This window comes from Telopea speciosissima, chromosome 5, assembly GCF_018873765.1.
Source record: "Telopea speciosissima isolate NSW1024214 ecotype Mountain lineage chromosome 5, Tspe_v1, whole genome shotgun sequence".
NCBI lineage: Eukaryota > Viridiplantae > Streptophyta > Magnoliopsida > Proteales > Proteaceae > Telopea > Telopea speciosissima.
In genome coordinates this window covers 4,698,056-4,721,013 of record NC_057920.1, presented here as the reverse complement: position 1 = coordinate 4,721,013, position 22,958 = coordinate 4,698,056, and the positions used below count along the sequence as shown (strand labels likewise).

The 22,958-nt window shown below is 39.7% G+C and overlaps 1 protein-coding gene across 1 annotated transcript in view; it reads right to left on the bottom strand.

Moving 5' to 3' along the window:
- Positions 1–1,099: 1,099 nt before the first annotated feature.
- The window catches only part of LOC122661613 (NADPH--cytochrome P450 reductase-like), a 28,310-nt gene continuing 6,451 nt past the window's right edge, over positions 1,100–22,958 (bottom strand). Inside the window, exons 8-19 of the mRNA XM_043857067.1 lie at positions 12,142–12,211; positions 11,798–11,992; positions 11,624–11,716; positions 9,825–10,050; positions 9,651–9,734; positions 9,333–9,484; positions 9,125–9,221; positions 8,821–8,970; positions 8,655–8,732; positions 2,443–2,565; positions 2,253–2,366; positions 1,100–1,731 (exon numbers count right to left, since the gene is read on the bottom strand). Of these exons, the coding sequence (XP_043713002.1) occupies positions 1,651–1,731; positions 2,253–2,366; positions 2,443–2,565; positions 8,655–8,732; positions 8,821–8,970; positions 9,125–9,221; positions 9,333–9,484; positions 9,651–9,734; positions 9,825–10,050; positions 11,624–11,716; positions 11,798–11,992; positions 12,142–12,211 (1,463 nt within the window). The 3' untranslated portion in view covers positions 1,100–1,650. The remainder of the gene's footprint in view (positions 1,732–2,252; positions 2,367–2,442; positions 2,566–8,654; positions 8,733–8,820; positions 8,971–9,124; positions 9,222–9,332; positions 9,485–9,650; positions 9,735–9,824; positions 10,051–11,623; positions 11,717–11,797; positions 11,993–12,141; positions 12,212–22,958) is intronic.

Genomic DNA, 22,958 nt, shown 5'->3' with positions numbered 1-22,958 from the left:
ATCTTTGAAGGTGTGATGGGTGAAATAACAGAGAAATTGTGGTACTGTATTAGCAACTGGCTTACAATGTTAAAGAAACAGATACACGTTTGCAAAAATTTTGTAATTTGGTGGAAAAATGGTCGTTCAACAATAGAGTTGATATTAGCCTTCCAACAATCAAACCCTGAGGCAACTCTGCAAGTGAATCGCCTGCAAGGATATCCAAACGTAGAAAATGGAAAATTTAGGTAATCCATTCATTGGATGTTTAATACTCAAGATCATGCAGACTGATTACTTAAACAGTTAAACATCGAGTCTTAAAAGTTCCGAGAGGTTCTGATCCTGTGTGGACTGCTCAAATCCATCACCAATAGTTGTGTGACACATCAAGATGTTCAGCAATGTAACTGGAGAGGTAATCTTCTTATTAACAAACATGCGGTTAAGTTAAACTGACTATTCTTAACAATGTATCTCTATACCTAACGCCTTTTGAATATGTTACCTGGCCAATTGAAGGTGTTTCTATCACTCTTCCTAACAAAGTATCTGTGTCCCTGAGACACTGAGAATTTGTTACTGAGCCATTAATTGAAGGTTTTGTAGCTCTCGTGAATGCTCCAAACTTTCAAGGTTGGGAGACCCACACCCCCACCCCCATCTACAATTGGATGGAGGCAGACCTGAGTGGTAATTTCACTTCCACCATAGTGTGTGTTGTAGACTCTGGACAGAGAATTACTCCAGATTTAGTAATAGGCAGGTGATTGACAAGTTTTAATCCAGACTCAATCCCTTCTCCCTAACACCCCACGCGAGGCCAGAATGATTCAGCTGCCAGGCAGCCATATCAACATGAGAATAGAAATTCACCTGAAGGCACTTTTGGTCATTCATGCAATGGCTGAGGGCATTGTTTCATTTCTCTGCATATGCTGCATATGGAAGCATAGATATAAAGATACCATAAACCATTGACAAGCTTGCACATGCTTCTGCTGGCATATCATTAACACATCTTTACATTTAGCCGTTCTGGGATGAGAAAACCAGAAGGAAACTAAAAATGATAGCAGTAATTAGGAAATAGCAACAACATAAACAGCACATACAATTTTGATAATTAAAAAACTTGATCAAAGTTGTAATATCACTTCGACAACTGATGATCATCCTCCTTATATGTTACCAACATATTACTATTGTTACCTTACAAGGCAATCCGGTATATAATCTTACATTGATGATCAACTTCTGGCCAGATTCCAGTACCATCAGTCAATCCAGCAAAACATCTGAGAGACCTATGAGTATTTCCGTATCTAGGTTAACTCATGTGATTCCTAAATGGCATTTTTCTCTGTTAACCCTTGCTAAGTGACATTTGAATAAATGGAATAGAGTCAAATAGAAACAAATCCTCCGTTTGACCATGAGAAGAGTACAAAAATGCCACAAGCTCAAGCAGCATAAATAAATCACCGCCACTTTCACTTGCACAGTAAACCCAGTTTCTGTTTCCATCATCAGTCAGCTAAACAACCCTTGTGAGTGGCAAGGAATCTTATAAACTGGTTTGAGCCTGAAGACGATAAATGCATTGAACATTTCCATATTTTGACAGGACAGAGCAGGCAGCCAGTGCAATGGCAATTGTGAAAACAATTACCAGACATCTCTAAGATAGCGTCCTTCCACCTGCAGTTTCTTCACTATAGCCTCGGCCTTTGACGGATCCGTACTTTCCTGAAATAAATCAAATTTGTAACAGGAGGTTTCTTGCACAAAATATAAGGTATAAACCAACCAAGTGTATAAATAGAACTTAGCATTCAGCAACTTATCACACTACTTTAGAAACACTTTCTTTCCAAGTTAAAATAGCTACAGAAGCAAGGTGCATTTACCAATATACCCTTGAAAGATATGCAAGATGATTTGATACCAGTAGCATTTCTCTCCAGTATATGAAGTTTTTTTAAATACTTTCTAGTAAATTTGAGTTTAATGCAACCTAAAGATGAAGAATAAGCTGAAAGCAATCCTGATATCCCTTACAGATACGTCCATTAATTTAAAGTACAGTTGAGAATGGGTGGAAGGAAAACATCCAACCCACTGAAATCGTTCAACATCTTCCACTGCCAGTGTATCAGTTTGACACTTTGACTAGAAAGCAAGGTTCCTTTTTCTTTCCAATATATAGATTTTCCATGGCCAGAATTTGAAGACATGGATGACTTAAATCAGAGAGAGAAACTCTATACCTGTTCTTGCACGATGGTATGCAATGTCCGGTGGACATCTTTAGCCATGCCCTTGGCATCTCCACATACATAGAGGTAACCACCACTGGAGATTAGACCCCATAAGTGTGCTGCCTGCACATGCAGCATAACAATTAAAGATGTGGCTATGGAGAACTGCAAACTATAATTAGTTCTACTGCCTACTTACTTTATCCATCATTTTATGCTGAACATATTCCTTTGTTTGTCCTTCACGTGAGAATGCAATGATTAGCTCAGACAATGCACCGTGATCAACAAAATTATTGAGTTCATCCTCATAGATGAAATCCTACAGATGGAGATCAATATTAGGTACATGTTAGTATGTTACACCATAGCAGGAACTTGCGAAGGGAGGAAACCAATGCTAAATTCTAACAATTACATGTCATGCATGAGTTGATTTATAAATCAGAACCTTTGATCTGAATCTTACATTTTGAGTCTTTTCTCTGAAGTTGTCTTTCCACTAGTTTTCCTAAAAATTCAATTCATGAATCTTACAATCCACTCAAATCTTACAAAATCTGTCAGTTAACTTGGTCCTAGTTCAATGATTTTTAAAGAAAAAAGAAATTAAATTTTGCTTCATTTAAGGGTTTTCATTTTAATACCCACTTACATGTTATTCTTCACCAACCAAATGTATCTCTACCAGGTCTTTAACCTTCATTTTGAGAGGCTAGGTTTTAACGATAGAAATCCCACCAAAAAAAAAAATAAAAAATTGTCAAGCACCAAATTGTCAACCTCTATTTCCAAAGTGTCTGCAAAAGAAAGTTGGGCATTTCTTGAAGAGAAACCATAATTTCTTAGCCCTTATTGGCTGTCCAGAAAATAGTTTTGTTATTGAAGCATTGTGTTAAGGTTTATACTTGTGCGGTCATGCACAAAATGTTATTGATGAGGTGTTTTACAATTGAAGCATCATCTTGCAAATATAACAAGGAAGACGCAAACCATACCCTGAATATTTGAAAACTGTCTTGGTGGTTTATAATACACTGAATATATAAGGTTCATGTGATATATATATATACCCGTACATCAAAAACCACACTAGGGAAGTGATGTAGGACAAAACATGAAGATAAAGAGGCCAAAACACTGTTCACTTGAACAGTGCCACATCCCCTTATTTTGCCTTGGTGGAATATTATTAGAAGATCTTGTGGGGCCCAAGACCACATCATGTGAAGACTTTTTGGTACCAGAAAAATCTTGGTTTGACTCACCGTCCTTTCTAAAAGAAGGATCAATTTTGTCTGTGTGTGGGGATTTAGAAGTTTAGTTTAGTTTCTAACTTTAGATTTAGAAAGTAGGCTTAAGTTTCTATTTTTAATTAGAAATAGTTGCTATTTTGTTCCTTGCATGTTGGCTGAACTAAAAATCTTAGTTTCTATTTTCATTAGGTTTCTATTTTTAGTAGTTTCTATTTTCTTGAGGAGCAAGTATTGCCCTCTATTACTTGTAAGGCTGCTGTAGCCATTCTCGACAATGTATCTCAGTTGAATGAAAACAATTTTGCTTTGCTGCAATTATGACTTCTTTTCAAGTTATGTGTGAAACTTGAAGGGCTGAAGGAGCCTTGCTGAGAGAGCGAAATCCATCTATCCCAACCTTCTATTTTCTGCCTCCTTCAACTTCTTTGTCTCTCCATCGATTTATGTGCTCCTGCTGTGTTTTGTGACTGCCCCACCATTGAAGGACAATCGAGTGCCTGTACTTCTGCTCCTGTGTTGCTGTTTCTCCCATTCGATTGAGGCTGTTTCTGCTCCTGCGATCCAGTCTTGCTGCTGCAACTTGTGAGGACCATAACTCAGTAATTCCTGATCAGATTTGGCTGAGTTTTGGAGGGCTGACCCCTGTCAAGGAGACCTACATTCGATCCCAACCATCGACCATGCTGCTGGCTGGTTTGGCCTGTAGGCCTTAACCTTCTATTTTGATGCAAGCTCTAGATCTCTCAATCTCACCATCAGAATTGATTGGAATTTTCTATAGAGCTTCTCCTCTATACAAACACGACTCGACCTGAGTTTGGTCCTATTCTACTGGCTGATTTGTTTTCTACAGCTAAGTCCCCTACTTTCTAGTTTGGTGAATTTTCTCTTTGACTGTTTCTAGCCTTCCAAATTGGCCCAAACTTTGGGAGTGACCTATGCAGGTCCCTACTTGAACTCGACCTTGATATTGGCCCATTCTATTGGCTGAAACCTGAGTTCCAGCACCACCTTTTAATTCTGAATTTGTGTTGATTCAAGCCCTTATACCTGGGTTTATTCATTGATTACTGTGGGCTAACTGGGACTAATTCTGACCTAGATTTAGTCATGCATTATATCAAATAATGTAGACGGGGTTCAAGTAAGAACCACTCTACAGTAGGATCGATAATAGGTTGCAGCAGAACATCAAAATAGCACCATTCAGAATTAAAAACTGGACAGAATCTCGATATTCAGCCATGTGATGGTGATCAAATTCAGGTCGAGGGTAGGCCTTGGTAGGATCAATGTTTAAAATCTCGTTTCGTTTCGGTATTTCGGTCTGACCGAAATATCCAAAATTTTGGATATTTCAGCCGAAATATTGTATTTTTTCTGCAAGGTTTCGATAGGGCATTTCGGTGGGTTTTAGGCCAAGTTAAAGCCTGAAACTTCACGGAAACCCTATTTTAGGCTATATAAACACATGTAAATGTTCAAATTGCAAAAAATAGTCACCCAAAATGGTGTTTTGGATTTGCACCATTGATTGGCAGTATACGGTCGAATCCTAATGTATAACTTAGTTACTTACACATACACATTGTTTAGGACTTTAAGTACTAGAGGGCATAATAACTAATAAGCAATTTAAACAAGTAAATTCACTTGGAAACATAAATTCAATGACTCATAAGTCATAGTATTAAGTACAATAAGTCAATGACATCAATATCTTAAATTCCCAATACAAGTCAAGTAGTTATCAAGTGACACAAATGCCTATTAATAATAATTACTCCACCGTCCAGGATCGACCCCACTCATAGTCCGATGAAGCCGACGTGCATTGTTCTCTGACTGTAGGACATATGAATGCCATGTCATAGTCTGGGAGAAGAAACGAGTTTAGTCATCCACAGTTACCATGTAAATAGCATTCAACATGCTGAAGGTAACCTATCCTAGGATATGGGTCACCAAAGTGTGAAGAATCACGACTACCCACTCATCCACTGTGATATGACTGCTCTGGAGCATGTACGGGTACGACTGGTGGGTTGGGTAGGAGAAGATGTCATCCACAAAAGACGATCCACTACGTCCCTAGATGCGGCAAAGATTCGAAGGCCGGTTCAAAAATCACCAAAGAGAAGTGGAGGAAGAAATGGGTGGAAGAAAATGAAAAAAGCAAGCCTTGTGAGCTAGACTCACGAGATTTGGACATTTTATAACTTGGGTTTGTAACATCTTGCTGATATTTCGGCGAGATGTTACAAAGTACCGAAATTTCGTGAAATGGTCGAAATCTCGACCAAGTTATTGTATTTTTTCATTTCGAAGTGGTGTTTCATTTCAGTTCCGAGATATTCGAGATTCTCGAAATCTCGATCGAGTTTTAACGAATTTTTATACTATGGGTAGGATGGAGTAAGCCTGATCTGCAACTTTTGGTCACTTCTAATGGGTAAGATTGAAGGTGGAAGGCTGAAAATGAAAATAGAAGGTAAGAGGGAAAATAGAAGTTCAGGCTGTGGAATCGAGGAAAAGTATGGACTGAGTGGAGGAATGGTATGGAGATGGAGTGTGTCAAACCCAGCAGGGTTGATGAAGGTTTAGGGAGAGATGGAATTAGCAAGTAGCAGTCACAGTGGTTGCAGAGGTGCAGCAGTAATCCCACTCGATGAACTAAGTAGCAACAGCAACAGCAGTGTGGAGATTTGTCTTCAACCTTCGAGTGATGGTCTCCAGCAGCAGCAGTAGCAACTTGATATAGCAGCAACAGTGTTCGCATGGTACTCTCAGCAGTGGAATGGTCACAGTAACACAGTGGTTCGATGGTGAAGAAAAGGAGATGGAGAAGATGAAATAAGAAAGTTGGGATAGGTGGATTTAGCTCTCCCAGCAACGTTCCTTTAGCCCTTCAAGTTTCATTTCACTATGTCGTATGAATGCACTCAAAAGTCAAGCTGTTCTTGAATTCACGAGACTTTCATCTTAGGAGTTTACGCTTATGCATAACTTGAGAAGTCATAATTACAGCAAAGCAAAATTGTTTTCATTCAACTGAGATAAATCATCGGGAATGGCTACAACAGCCTTACAATTAATAGAGGGCAAGATTTGCTCCTCCAGAAAAAGAGAAAATAGAAACCTAACGAAAATAAAAACTAGGTTTTATGGTTCAGCCAACATAATTAGAAACTATAAAATAGAAACTAAGTCTAATTAAAAATAGGAACCAAGTCTAATTAAAAATAGAAACTTAAGCCTACTTTCTAAATATAAAATTAGAAACTAAACTAAACTTCTAAATCCCCACAAATAGACAAAATTGACCGTTCTAAAAAGTCTTTACATGATCTGGTCTTGGGCCCCACAAGCTCTTCTAATAATATTCCACCAAGGCAAATTAGGGGCTGTGGCACTGTTAACGTGAACAATGTTTTGGCCTCTTTATCTTCATGTTTTGTCCTACATCAGGAAGACTTAAAAAAAAGGGAAAATCTGTTTGTAACCAAGGTGGTTACAAATGATGGTTGTAACCATTTTTCTTTTCTTTTTTACACTTCATTATATTTCTCTCTCATTTAATTGGAGGGTCTTTTTCGTAATTTTCCTTTCTCCTTCTCCCCCTCCCTCTCCTGCGTTGACTCCCCTTCCCCCTTTCCTGTCCACTCCCCTTCCCCTCCTCCCCTCGCCCTCTACATCTTCATCCCTCCCCCTACAACTCCAACCCCCTCTTCTCGCCCCCATCCCCCTTCAACTTCCCACAACACCCTCGCTCTGCCCCCAGTCCTCCCCCCACTCTCTCTCCTGCTTCGGTTTATGAATCTCCATTTCTATTGTTCGTCTGCTGCTACTCAAAAGAGTTGATTGAATCAAAGGTTCTCCTGTGAACTGACAGCAACCACCATCGCCTCACTCCACCACTGGTCTGGCCACCTATGGGTCTAGACCAGTTGCACTTACTCCAACAGCTGTTTCGCTGCCAATATCCTATGGCACATAGACCTCAGCCTCACTGGGAATATATCTGCTGACACCATGATCGTCGTCACAGGAGAGGCAGGTGGCGAGGATGCAGACATCCCTGCGTTGGAGGAAGGCATTGGTTCCTGTTCCACAGCGAAGGGCCAAGAAGCTGGTTCAATGTTTTGCATTTCTGGTCAGAATTCGAGATCACTCAGCCGATAACAAATTACATAGTGTGATGCTTTCTGGTAGTTTGTTGGGGACATAGCAGAGATGTGGATTCCTTGGTTGGTGGTTTCTTTTGGGGGGCTTTTTCACTCACAACTCATGTCTACAATAACCTGATTTGCTCAACCATGTTACAAATCATTTAGGCAATAATAGGCAATAAGTTGGACTATGATATCAAAGTTCTTAATTTGATTTACATCTCCTACCTCGACCTTCCCAAATCAAGTCCCAACCAAAGCCATGGCTGAAAGCCTGAAACAGTTCACCAAGACACCTCAAACAATAATCCGCCACGTTGCATCCTTAGGTTCCTGTTCGTAACACCCAATGGCTTTCTTCATTCTCATCCGCCACTTAGTTGTTGCTGCACGGAGGTGATGTTCTCATTCTTTGACATGGCAAAGTCTAACAAACCGATTTTTGGGGAGGAATGAGGAAGAGGGTAGTAAAATTACATCCTTTACCCCTTTAAATAACTCATACATCAATTCATATGGGGCAAAAAAGCATGGTTACAGACAAACAGGCACACCTTAAAAAAAAATGGGTAGAAGAAGAGACATACAAAGCTGTAATTGATGCCAAAATGAAACATGAATAAAAATGGGAATATACCATACCAAAACAACTACTCTTTATTCATTTTGAGATACTTTGGACAAAAGATAGCATCAACAATTGTGAAAGAACATCAGAGAGATGCATTTTGGGATTAGGCTTTTTTTCAGACAGGTTTCAGTTTAGCATCCATAGAACACGGGTTGAGTTATTCCTTTAAATGAGTATGTGATATATTACTTGCAGTGTAAAATTGTTAAAGTTGTCAAGAAGAACTTAAATGAGGAATTAATGTATAAGAAATGGATACAAATTATATATAAATATTTTATGGATGTCAATAAATCAGGAAAACTAATATTGGACGGAACAAGCAGCCTATAGTACTATGACTATGATTCATTACCATTCTGCGATTTCTACATCCAAAAAAGAGAAGAGCAGGGCCAAGTTTAGCACCCTCTTCTTTCAGAGCCAGTCTCTCCTGAAAAAGGAGGATGGGGATTAGTTTCAACTTAAAATACAAAGAGAACAAAACCTGACGAAAAAGTTCACAAACTTCTGCAAATAACCTGAAGAAATCCTCGGAAAGGTGCCAATCCAGTACCAGGCCCCACCATGACAATAGGAATGGAAGGATCTGCTGGTAACTTAAAGTTTGATGATCTAACAAAAATTGGGGCCCAGCTGCAATCATTGCTTTCATCCAGAGGAACTGCATGCTATAATATTTAAAAGAGAGCATTAGACAACATCTACCATTCAGTCTCGAAAATTTTCAACTTAAAGTCCAGTCAGAGCCTTCCATATAATAATTACATTTAAACATGTAAAACAAAAATGCTGTATTCCACATTGGAAGGGATCAATTCCTACCTTCATCCATGTAGAGCACACACCCTTGTGAAGCCTCCCAGTGGGGCTTGGACCATAGACCAAAGCGCAAGTTACATGAATCCTAGAGGGGGCGAATCTGCAAAGAGTACACCATCCAAATAAATAATGTGGAGCCTGCCTAAAATGGTAACATGGTTAAGTTATTGTGACTGTAAATTTCTTTTTGGGGAGGGGGGTGGGGAAACACCTTGGAGAGGATGATATTGAATAATAACGGGGCTGTAAGTGAGGGGCTACAGCTGCAAAAAAAACACCCAGGGGAGGTCTTGCTGATGGGAATTCAGCCATTACTTCTAGGAGACTTCTCTGACTCCCAACAACCCATTGTGCGTACTCATCCTGTGAATTGAGAATAGAAGGAAAATTAACAAAAAGATAGCAACTAAAAGCAGCAGATACATACAAAAACCCAAAAAAAAAGGGACAAAGGAAGCAGGAAAAAGCAGCCAACAAGTTGCTTGGGACTACCACCAGAAAACGAAAAATATTGGAATAATTTGTGAACCTTTCCCTCTGGTGATGACAAAAATTTTAGTCTTTCTGCTTCATTGGGTTCAGATGCATGAGCAGCCAATGCTACCAAACTAGCCTGAATAAAGAATCAAACATTCAAACATCAGGAATAGCAGAACTTAAGGCCAGATAATGATATACAACTGATCAAAATTAGATTTAGTACCTTTCTAGGAGGATTCAAGAGATCTGCATGATGTGCTAGGGCAGTACGTAATGTGCATGGGCCAGGGAAAGGAGGTGGTAATGAGCTTCGCAGGGGCGTACCATCTTCATTGTCCGAGTAAACTGAAAACAACAAATCCAAAGGCTGACCCAGCAATTTTCCAGCTTCCTCAATGGTTTCATCACAATTCTCAGCATAAACACCGACATGGTCTCCAGTTTCGTATCTAAATAAAAATTCATAACCATTTAATATTTGCACTACTTAACATACATTGGTATGCAAGTTTTATGATGAATGTAAGGTCTATATGATGCAGATCACAGGTCCATGTGTGGCCGCAGGAACAAGCGCCAAAACCAGCCCAGTGTACTTGTGGGCTGTGAGAGGCAACCTGGTCTGATGATGCGGCAGGTTTTTGTTGGTTCAATGGAACACGAACATCACATAAGGCAGCCCCAGCCCAGAGAGAAGCATGAAGAAGAGAAGTGGCCAAGACAGAATTAAAAGAAAAAAAAAAAAAAAAATTCTGTTCAAATGAACAGTACCACGAGTTATTGTTCACGTAAACATCGCTGTAGGTCATATGGACAGCTGGCATGGAAGATTAGATGCTGCTAATTTCATAGCCCTAGTTTCTATTTAGGCATAGATCTAGTTTCTATTTTTAGTTTATTCCTTTTGTAATAAGTTGGTTTGTCTTTACAAGCAACTTAGTTTCAGTATAAGAAAGTATTAGTTTCCTTTTCCAGTTTGTTTCCTTTCTTGTAAGTTTCTATTTTTATTTCCTTCTTTTTTGAGGCAAGCCTTGCTGCGTATATAATGTAATAGACTCCCTTGGAGTTCCTCACGAGTCACGATTTAATGAAAGAAAAAAAGAGTTGTTTTTACAACCATGTAGCTGTGAGATGCAGTAATGGTGAGAGGCCGTGGGTGAGAGACCCAAGGGAGAGAGTGAGAGGTTCAATCCTATTTAACCATCTATATCTTCTTCTATTTTCTATGTTTTTTTTTATCTTTTATTCCAATCAATTTTAGTGAGAGTTCTGCCTAGAAAGTTGCTGATCTGTTGAAGACCATTTAAAAGACTGAATCAGCCACTGGAATTGATGTTCGATTGTTACATGAAAGCCTGAGAATATCAGTATATCGATCCTACTGTAGAGTGGTTCTTACTTGAACTTCTTCTACATTACTATAATGTAAGATGTAACCATGAGGATGCCTGTTCAATCCCAGCTTTACCCACATAAAAAAAAGAAAGAAGGTTCAAATAGCCACCACTGCCACCTGCACTAGCGGATTAGAGAAAATAAATGAAAGGACGAGGAAACCATTTGACACTCAAGCGATGGTTTAACCTGCGGATCATGGGTTTTATTACGAGCTAAATCTTCTTATCTAGATGAGAAGGGGAAGTAGGGACCTCTATACATCACAGTCATCATTATTTTGTTTTCATGTTTCAGGATACTCGATGGGTTACATTTCACATTTCACTTTCACTTGTATATAAATTGCACTAACAGGTGATAATACCACGAACAGTAAAAGTGCCGTGATAATGACAACTCAGAAAGCCCTATCAAACTACATGGGTTAGCTACACATAAACCCTGTGGTTCCACTCTATTTAAGTCCTTATCCACTGCTAAATTATGGATGCATGTCAATTCTGACCTATCGGCACTTCTCTTAAGTTCCCTTGGATGCCCTCAAAAGATAAATCGACCAGAAAAGGGAGCCAGGGGGAACACTGCTGACTATAAACTCAAGACGAATAAAGAAGCATAACTTACATGAGTCCGGTGCCTGATATGTCAAACTCCAGATGGATGCATGATCGGTCCGAATCAGGTTTATGAAGCTCCTTTCGAACAGAAACATTGGCTCTTCAAGAAAAGGAAACAGCATTAGTTTTCAATATTAGGAGTGGGCAAAAGGAATCATTGGACACACAAGTTTCCAGGTACCTGCAAGGATGGTGAATGTCAATTGCAGTACCTCCATTTGCCAAATTTAAGTGTTTATCCACCAAGGCTGCACCACTAGGATCATGAATCACAACCCGATATTCAGGAACAGACGCAGTGTATGTAGCAGACACCGTATTAACATCTTCCTCATCCCGCAGTAACTTATCTAATTCAGGCCACAATGTTTCTCGCCTATAAAGGAAGAACCATGAGGTTAATGATAAGATATGAAAAATGTTAACCATAGGTCCTTCTAGGACCTCAATCTTCCCACATTAAGATCACAATTAGTTAAAATAACATTAGCAGCAATAGAAGGAACAAAACCCATGCATGATTACCAAGCAGCAAAGTCATCCTCAATGCACTGATCATCATCACCAACACCAAGCGGAACAAGACGCTTTGCACCTAATTCATTAACCACATGAAATCTTTTTGCTGAGTAATATAGAGATTTTCAACTCATAAGAGATAAGAAAGTCAATTATAGCACCAATCATTAAGCAGCCAGAACATGTGAAGTACTTTCAGCAAATATCAAACATGAAGTTTCCAGGTGTATGCTGTGATGGGGGTAAACATGGTATTATTTTAGTTGAGAAGACTGAAGATGGGGTAAATCTAGGGGTGTCAACCGGTCGGTCTCGGCCAGTTTCGGTCGAACCTTCATCGGTCCTACCAATTTGATATCCCAGCCCGTACACGACCGATTAAAGAGTCGGTCTACAAATCTTCCCACCGTGACCGACTGCTAAACAGTCGGTCGATTGCCGGGCTTAACCGAATTTTGTCCCAAATCTCTGTGCCCACAAGATTAACGTTGGAAGAAGAATATCAAAGATGCAGGGGGACTGTCCGTTTAGCCTGAAACTGTTAGGGAAGAGCCCCAACTCTGTGAGGGTGAGAAGGTTACGGCAAACAGAGCTGGCCATGGGCATTAGAAGAGGAAAAACGTTGGCAGACAGGCCATTGACACAGGAGAGTGAGAGACAGAGAGATAAAAGTGGTTATGAAATAGCAAAACTGATTCCATCACACTCTGCCACTAATCGTCAATCGCTATTAAATCAAAGCCCCAAAGCCCTAATAAACTATGAAAGGTTGAGTGAGGGATGGGAGGAGATTACTATAACTTGGATTTCAAATCTATATGGGACAAGCTTGTCTGCAACTTTGGAGGAAAGGAAAAGGCGGAAAACCCCAAATCTCAAATCAGAAGTTACCGACGGTGTGAAGGTACTTAGGCCTTAGCAGTCACGTTTCTTGTCTCATAGAATTATAGCGGAAAGCTTTGACCTCGCTTACAGAGTTAGGAAGGTTGAAACGCAAGATGAAGAAGAAGAAGAAGAGAAAGAAGAGAAGGAAGAGGAAGAGGAAGAGGAAGAGAAGTGATCGGTGGATATAATATATTATAAAAACTATAAATGTCACAATCTGTCATTCTTGTCCACTATTAACCATTATATATCTTAAAATATTATATCTTATAATGTCAATTGCCAAGTGCCAATAACCTGTAGTTCGATTACCCAAAAAAACCCTTTAATTCCAGCAATGATTAAATCAAAATTTATTAAGAAAATCACTTAAAAGAGACATTCGGTCAGTCGGTCGGTCTCCCATGCTGCACTGGGAACGATTGATTAACAAACAGTCGGTCCTTAAGCCCGGCACAGTTACAAGTCGGTCGTGTCGGTCTCGGTTTTTACCCGGTTGGTTTCGGTTGGCCCTACCGGTGCGGGCTTATAATTGACACCCCTAGGTAAATCCCAAGTTAGAATTACAATGGAATGTTTTAGGGTTCACAAGTTTTATGCTAAGCCAGACTAAAGGACCTATGGAGTGCAATTTTAATTACAAATCAGGAGCAGGTAACAAGCTATTAAGATCTATAATCAACAGATAAACCTATGTTGCTATTTCCATTATCTGCATTCATTCATTTTTTTTGTTGGAGTGTGGGGCGGGGGGACAATTGAAGACCTTGTTGCTGGAAAAAGTAAAACGAAGTGGCATTAAGAATGAAAATAGCAACACTCACTTTTAGGATCGAAACTTTTCTTTAATAGCAATATAGAGAAGAACAACTGCTTTATTGTTGAAATTCTAGTTATGGTGATGTTTATAATTTGTGGTGTGTTTACATTAAGTTGTGGTACCCATCGTGGTGTTTATAATACATGGCGAAGTTTAGAAAGAGTTGGAAGTCTTTTATGCTTCTATTTCTAATTATTGTAATCAACTATATAAATAAAAATTGCTGTCTACAGTTAGACAATCTAATCTAACCTTGGCTCTTTTCTTTCCCTATACGTGATCTCCTCTCTCCTTATCCCACTTCCCATCTTCTACCTTTTTTTCTTCTTCTTCACAGGTCCTGGTTGTTAAGACCAGGTTTTGTCACACGGTATCAAAGTGATGAAAAAGAAAAAGAAAAAAATGTATACCTGCGTATGAAGATGTATACTCTGCTACACCTGTTTTCTCTCTCTGAGTTTGATATTTGAGATACATCCTACCTTGCGGTGCGTCATATTGATACTATATTGCTGGTTTCAAAGTACTTCCATTTTCAACCATGATCAATTTACTGGTTTTTTTTCCTGTACGTTGCTGTAACTCTGCTATTGTTTGCTGCCAGTCCCAAGCCTGGATAAAGGAGGAGGGTTGGTACATCAGGTCGGCAGCCAGCACCAAAAAAAACCCTAACCAAACCCTTTTTACATGGATTCTAGAACCTAATAATTTCAATGTCATGCTAGGGTGTTCCCCGCATGTGATGCACTACACTTTAAGCTGGGTATGGTGAATAGATAGCAAGGGTTAGCTAGGGCGTCCCCTGTAAGCGCCGCGCCGTGGCGGCACCCAGATGCAGTGACTAGTGGGCAAGGGTTCTCGCACAGTGGACAAGTGCAGGTAAATAAGCTAGTCCAAAAGCGTAAGATTAGATAATCATCTTGGAACTTTGGATCTTTAATGGGTAAGAGTGTAGAATTGATTGATGTTATAAGGAAAAGAAGGATTAATATAGTTTGTATTCAAGAGACTAGACGGTAGGGTAAAAAATCTAAGGAGTTGGATAACTTTAAACTTTGGTACACGAGGAGAAAAGTAATAAAAGTGGAGTGAACATAGTAATGGATAAATATTTAAAGAACGATGTGGTGGATGTTAAAAGATTTGGTGATAGGATAATATCATAATATCCATCAAGCTTGTGTTGGAGAAAGAGGTTGTCAATATAATTAGCGCTTATGCACTCCAAGTAGGATTGGATGAAAGTAGTAAGTTGCAATTTTGGGAAAAGATGGATGGAATAGAGTAAGGTTTTAGTCAAGGAGAAAAGGTTATTGTTATATGGGGTGATCTGAATGGATATGTTGGGAGGACGTGGAAGATATGGTTTTGGAGAGAAATGAGGAAGGGGATTTTAGTTTTAGATTTTGCCGTGGCTTATGATTTATCCATTGTAAACACATACTTTGAAAAGAGAGAGGAGCATTTAATTACTTTCAAAAGTGGGCATCGTAGAAGCCAAATAGATTCTTTCTAACTAGAAGGTCGATAGGTTGTTATGTAAGAACTGTAAGTTTATAACAGAAAAGAGTATAACCACACAACATAGATTAATGGTCATGGATATGCATCCCATTACGCCAAATCATAAGGAAGGTGTGCTTATGTGGTGGAGCTTAAAAGGAGATACCTTGAAATTATCTACTAATAAAGTGGTCAACAAGGAAAGTGGAACTTTGATGGAGACACTAATACGATGAGGAACGAGATGACTGCTTGTATTAAGAAAGTTGCTAAAGATGTCCTAGGCGAATTGGAACTTTGGAAGGAAAACGACATTCCTCTATGGAGAGACTTGGTAGTGGGATGATTAGGTTTACACAACCATTAAGACTAAGAAAGCTACCTTTAAGAAATGGCAAAAGGCTAAGGATGTAAGGGATCTAAAAAGGTGTAAATTGGCCAGAAATGAGGCTACGAAGATTGTGGGAAAAACACTAGTGAAGAAATATGAAGATCTTCATAACAATTTCAGTACAAAGGAAGGGGGAAAAACTCACAAGGAGACTGCTATTTAGTATGCATGTCCCTAAGATTTTCTGGTTTGATGCTCTCCTTATTGTTGTCTTCTTGATAATCCCCTCCCTTTTCTTTCCCCTCTGACCGTGTTTGGCAAACTGGGATGTGCCCCCCCCCCCCCCTCAAGGAAGGAAACGGTCGTAGATTAGCTCGACCATAAGGAAAGAGTGGTCTACGAGCAGCTATCGAACAACTCTCATGAATATTTTACCTCTGCCTATTCAAAACATTTTCTATTTCGTGTGCCTTCTAGTATCCTTGGTTTCAAATCTCCTTTGGAAATCTGGTCTCCCCGTGTTTCTTCTTTCTCTCTTCCTCCCAAAGTGTTTGGGTGTGTGCGCAATGTGCATATTAATAAGTCTGCTTGGACTAAATTTGTTCCTAGAGCTCTTAAATGTATTTTCCTTGGTTATACCCCTTCTATGAAAGGCTACAAGTACTACCATCCATTTTATAGGAAGCGGCTTCTCTCCAAAGATGTCACCTTCTTTGAATTTGTGCCCTTTTTTACTCCCCATATGCCACCTCTTAAGGGGGAGAGTAGTGGAAGCGAAGAGCTTGTTAATATTGTCCCCCTCCACCTTTTTCAACCATTGCCTATTCCTTCCTTTCTTTTTGACATGGGAAAGCATGATGTCGTCGATGTATTAGACCATTCAAGTGGAGCTGGTACTGAAAGGGAACCTAATATTAAGAAGGTTGTCCAGGAGGAGTTACTTGTATACACAAGAAGGGAAAGAAAGACTTACCAAGAATCCTCTTTGGATCCTCATCTTCAGCCTCACCTTTCCGAGTCGGGTAATACTTGTTCCCTTCCTTCTACATCAGATCTTCCCATTGCTATTCGGAAAGGAACAGGAGCTTGTACTAATCCCATAGCCAAGTTTGTTTCCTATGATGCAATCTCTCCTATAGGTGTTGCTTTCTCAATTGCTCTTTCCTCAACTCCTATTCCCAAGAATGTCACTAAGGCCATGTCTGAGCTAAAGTGGAAGGAAGATATGAGTGAGGAAATAATGGCCCTTGAGAAGAATTGTACTTGGGAGCTTGTTGATCTTCCAAAGGGGAGAGATCCGAGTAGATCCAGATGGGTCTACTCAATCAAGTACCAATTAGACGGTACTAATGAAAGATATAAGGCTAAATTGGTGGCCAAAGGATATAGTCAAGTGTATGGAATTGACTATCAGGAGATAGTTGCCCTTGTGGCTAAACATAATTCGATAAGAGTCCTTCTCTCGTTGGCAACCAATCAAGACTAGCCATTGTATTGGTTGGATGTGAAGAAGGCACTCTCGCATGGTGACTTGGAAGAGGAAGTGTATATGCAAACCTCTCCAAGCTTCAAGTTTCCCTCAGCTGGAGGGAAAGGGTGTTGTCTTAAGAAAGCTCTATACGGCCTTAAACAGACCCCGATTAATATAGTCCTAGGTAGGAGTAGTCCCACTAGGAGCCAGGGTAATGGGGTCACACACAAGGGCTGGCCGATTGGGTTAGGGTTTACTAATTTAGGTCAAAACTAGGGTTAGGGTTGGACAATGACAATGGGGTTTATAGGGTTTTAATGTGCAGGTCTAGGGTGCTTTTATGGCATATAAATAATAGGATTTGGGAAGGTTTTCAAATTCTGCAATTTGGACAGAATTGAGTTGCAGGTTTCGGGTTTTAATGGAGTGGAGGAATGGAGGGGATAGAGTGGGAGTTATGAGCTGGGTTTAGGATCGAGTGTAGGGAGAAGTGTGGGGATTGTATGTTGGAAGTGTGGTTTGAAACTAATGGACAGATCTGAAGTTATGAGGGAGTCCTAGTTGAGGTAGGAGTTGCAGGTTTAATGGAGGTTAGGGTTTGATGGATGGAAGGGGGGGTGTGGATTAGGTCTAATGAAGGGTAATGGCTGGACAGATTAGAAGAAGGTGGTTTGAAATCAAATTGCAGGTTCAAACTTACTGAATTGCAGAGACAATGGCAGCAGCTTGATAACTTGAAGAAATCTCTCGATCTTCACGATGCAAGGAGTCGCAGGAGTCCACCCACCCTGTATCACCTTGAGATCCACAAGGATATACACTCACAGAGAGCAGCAGCAATAACAGCAAGGCTAAGAAGCAGAATTTTGTTAATAATGAACTATGGGGGAGCCTCCCACGTTGGGCTTTATGTATAGTCAGGGCTGAGCCCAAAATCCTATTCAGATTAGGACTGATAATTCCTAATCTGAGTCCTAATTACAAACAGCAGACTTGTACTCCAAATCTGAGTACAAGTTTAAACAAATCATCCCTCTAATAAAATCGTGGAGGGGAATAAAACTAAGCAGCAGCTTAAAAATAATTAAAAGGGGAAAAGACTGGTTTGCCCCTAATAACTTAGACACTAAAAAAAATTAAGTATGGGAAAAGAAAAGGCTCCAACGAAAAACACAACAGCAGCCATATCATGGCTTCTTCTTCTTCTTCCTAGTGCTTGGACCTGCATCACCGAAAGCTTTGTTTGAAAGATTCAGACAAGCTATTTTGAAGAATGGATACACTCAGAGTCAAGTTGATCATGCTCTATTTACCCGACGAGGTAATAGTACCATCACAACTCTAATTGTCTATGTGGATGACATTATGGTGATAGGAAATGACCAGGCAGAGATAAAGAGACTTAAGTCTTACTTGCCTCAATGATTTGAAATTGAGGACCTTAGACCCTTTAAATATTTCTTGGAAATTGAAGTGTCAAGGTCACAAAAGGGGATAAATATCTGCCAGAGGAAGTTTGTGTTGGATTTGTAGGACACTGGATTGTTGGGATGTAAACCAATAGACTCACCCATTGATCAAAATCACAAGTTTGATGAGTATTGTTGACCGTGCCTAATTGTTGCAGGGAGGTCCCAAAGGTTGGTTGGGAAATTGATCTATCTTTTCTCTGACTCATCCTGATATTGCTTACGTTGTTGGGGTAGTGAGTCAGTTTATGCATGCTCCCAAGTGTCGGCATATGGATGATGTGTATTGCATCCTCAGGTAAAGTTGTCAAGGAGTCGCCTAGGCGACACTTAGCATCCAGGCACCTTGGTTGCCTAGGCGTGCGCCTTAGACGTCTTGCGTCTGTACGGCCTCTAACAACTTAGGTCGCCTAGACACCATGACAACTATGTCCCCAAGTATTTGAAGTCCAGCTCGGCAAAAAGGTTGTTGTACACCAAACACAACCATTTGAGGATTTAATGTGTAGAAAACCTAGGACCTGTAACCAGTAACTTTAGAGAGAAGATGGAAGAAAAATTGTAATGCTTGAGTGATCTTAATAGATCAGGCAAGCCCTCTATTTATAATAAAGGGAAAATTACAAAGGGGACAGAAATACCCCTACACTAGCCGACTCTATAAGAGCAGGCTATACCTAATAACATAACAAATAAATCCCTAAAAGGACCAAAATACCCCCATGGTATTTTGGTGTACATATTCCAACACTCCCCTCAAGCTGGAGTATACATATATCAAAAGGAAGCTCCAGCTTGAACTAATAAGAAAAAAATAAATGCTAATACTCCAACATTCTAACACTCCCCCTCAAGTTGGCGCATATAAAGCACTAATGCCCAACTTGAACAAAATAGGAAGAAACAGAGTTGCAGTAGAGTCCAGCTTGACACACTGGCGGATGGATGAAGCTCCCAAATAATCTTTGACATAATAAATCTTCAACAACTGGAGATAATTGATCTTCAAAACCTAGACAGTCTTGATCAGCAAACCGGGACAGGAATGTTTTGCAAAGCCTGGGAAGGGTCGATCTTCAGGATAGAGAGAACCACCGACCTCAATAAAGGCAGAACACAATCTTCCAAAAAAGGCAGCTTTTAACGATCTTCAATAGCTGTCCAATAATGAATCTCGGATCGTCACAGTGACAAAATCTTGAAGATTAATAACTAGGGCAGCAAGCAGCGGAAAAACCTGAATCAACCCAACTGTAAATCCTCAAATAGGCAACAACCAAATATCTTCAATACTCTTCAATACTTCAATCTCTCCCTTATGGCAAATTCAACCCAATAACTAAAGATACCCAATGGCAATGGTGGAAAAAGCTGATCTTCAATGTTTTGCACAAATGTTCCTACAAGTTCTGCAATGTCTGCAAGTTTCTGCAATGTCTGCAATGGAATTATACACAGTCTCCCCCTCACGTGTAGTAGTACACATGGACAAATGACGGAGATGATATAATGGAAAATGGCAAAATTTTAATTTTCCAAAATTTTCCAAAGGTGCTATGGGTACTTAAAAAGGAAGGAATGGCAAAATTATAATTTACCAGAAATTTCCAAAGGTGTTATGGGTAAATACCAATGGTATAGGATATGAAGGGAATTAGAATTATTGAAAGGGATTGGAGTTGGAAAAAGGATGGCATGGCTTTAATTTGGCTGAAATCCACTTTTAACTACAATCCAAGCCAAAGGGCAAACTGGTAATAAACCAGAATTTTCAAGGGTCAATTAGGTAGTCAAATAGGGGAATGGACACAAGTGAGATTAACAAATATTTAATAAGGGTAAACTTGGAAGAAAAGAAAAACAAAGGATATAGATGGAATTAGTATTTATAGATGGGGGACACACTTGGAAGGAACAAACTTTTAATGGCAAGATGTAAATAATCATTAAAAGGATGGGTAATAATTAAAGGTAGGGTAATAGGAGCATTAAATACCAAATAGGTTAATAGTGGAGAATGAACCGTGAGTAAGGAGAAGCCCACCGTCTTCAACCTCAAGGCTCCAAACAGCAGCGGAAACCAGGGAAGAAGAGGAACCAGCGGCAGCAACAGCTCTTTGGTTTCAAACCAGCCGAAAACGATGGACGTAAACACAGAGATCAGAACTAGAGTTCCACATCACACGGCATTGAAACCCATGATGACTGAGTGGAGAGATCCTTCTGCTGAAACAAAGGATCGATAATTCTGAGAAGAAGCACTGGAAAATAAATCGTGGGCACCAGAATCACTGGTTACTACTGCCCAGAGAATGGTGCGAGCGAAGTCGACAACCAAGGCGATAACCAAGGACATGCAGCACTTCTCCAACCTCCAGCATGAATCAGCCGGAAACCACCAAGGCACATAGCAGAAAATCTACACTGTAAGAATCGATGTATGTTCTTAAAAAAAACCAGATCTAAAACCTGGAAGACAAAATCGAGTTTGGAAATCCCTGCAACTGAATCTGGCGGTAGGGTAGAAGTTTAGATATGATCTGTAGAATGATGACCAGAATCGATCTCCACAAACTGAACAAAAAAAAACAACTTCGAATCTGAACAACTGTAATCAACAACTTGAGATGATCTGCAGAAGTTGGTCTTCTAGAGGGAAGAATCGATTCTTGATAAGGAAGAATAATCTTCAAAAAACTTGCGTTCATCGATCTTCACATTGGCTGGCCAGCAGATAAATAAGTCTCAAATCAGAAACAGATCTGCAATAAACAGATCCTGTGTCTTCAATGAAAAAAATTCAGATTGAATCTAGAAAAAAAGAAAGAATCGATGCAGCTTTTAATCTCCTCAAAAGGGAAGAATCGATCTTCAATGCAGAGGGAAGAATCGATCTTCAAAACAGGGAGCACTTGCAGCAAATCGAATCAGCAACTCAGTATATGAAACCCTAGTTCTTCTTCTTCTATGAACTAGGGTTTCTTTCTTCAAACCAAAAAACTCTAAACGATTCTCAAAACAGCTATTATGGAGATAATCAGGTACTGGTTACAACAGCTCTGATACCATGTAGAAAACCTAGGACCTATAACCAGTAACTTTAGAGAGAAGAAAAGAGAAGAGACGATGGAAGAAAAATTGTAATGCTTGAGTGATCTTAATAGATCAGACAAGCCCTCTATTTATAATAAAGGGAAAATTACAAAGGGGACAGAAATACCTCTACACTAGCCGACTCTATAAGAGCAGGCTATACCTAATAACATAACAAATAAACCCCTGAAAGGACCAAAATACCCCCACGGTATTCTGATGTACATATTCCAACATAATGCTACATTGATGCCAATTGGGCAGGATCTGCTTCTGACAGAAGGTCTACATCAAGATATTGCACATTTGTAGGTGGTAACTTGGTTATATGGAGAAGCAAAAAAGCAGTCTATTGTGGCTAGATTAAGTGCAAAGGCCGAATTTAGAGCCATGGCTCATGGAGTCTGTGAAATCCTATAGTTGAAGAGGTTGGTTCAAGAATTGGGGTTTGATGCTGAGGGATCCATGCGGCTGTATTGTAACAAGAAGGTTGCTATAATTATATCTCATAATTTGTGCAACACGATCGTACAAAGCATATTGAGGTTGATTGGCATTTCATTAAAGAAAAAATTACATTTGCACTCTTTTTGTGAAGACAGGTGACCAGTTGGCCAATATCTTCACCAAAGGGATTAACTCTCTCCAGTTCTGTACCCTCTTAAGCAAGCTAGGCATGTATGGCATTTTTTCTCCAGCTTGAGGGGAGAGTTTTAGAGTTCATGGAGCAAGGGTATTATGACTACTTTGTTACATAAGCTTGTATTTTTACCTCCCTAGGCATTCTTATGTTAGTGTGGGGGTATTGATGTAAACTGACATGGTATTGACAAGTTTGTAAATATAGGGGTGAGATCGGAATTCTGGCGTATTCTTCTTCTTCTTCTTCCTCTTCCCTTCTTTTCTCTCATCAAATTTCCTGTTATTACTTTGAAGTAAGTTACCCCTCCAATTCATATCCACAAGATGTGTAGATCATATTAAAGCTAAGATTCTTCAGAGTTCTCTTACCACTGCAAAGGCCTACATTTCAAGTGAGGATCTTCATCAACAGAACCCCTGACCTTTGTTCTCTTCCCTTTTGACCCACTGGTCATTCTCCACCAGAGCCGTTGAAGCCTTGTTGTCAACATTCCCAACCAAGCTCCCCTACTCTCCCTCCTTTATATTTTTTATCTTTCGTCAAGTTCCCCTAAAGCCAGATAATTGCATCTATGTGCCTCCTCACAAACATCATACCAATATGCTGAG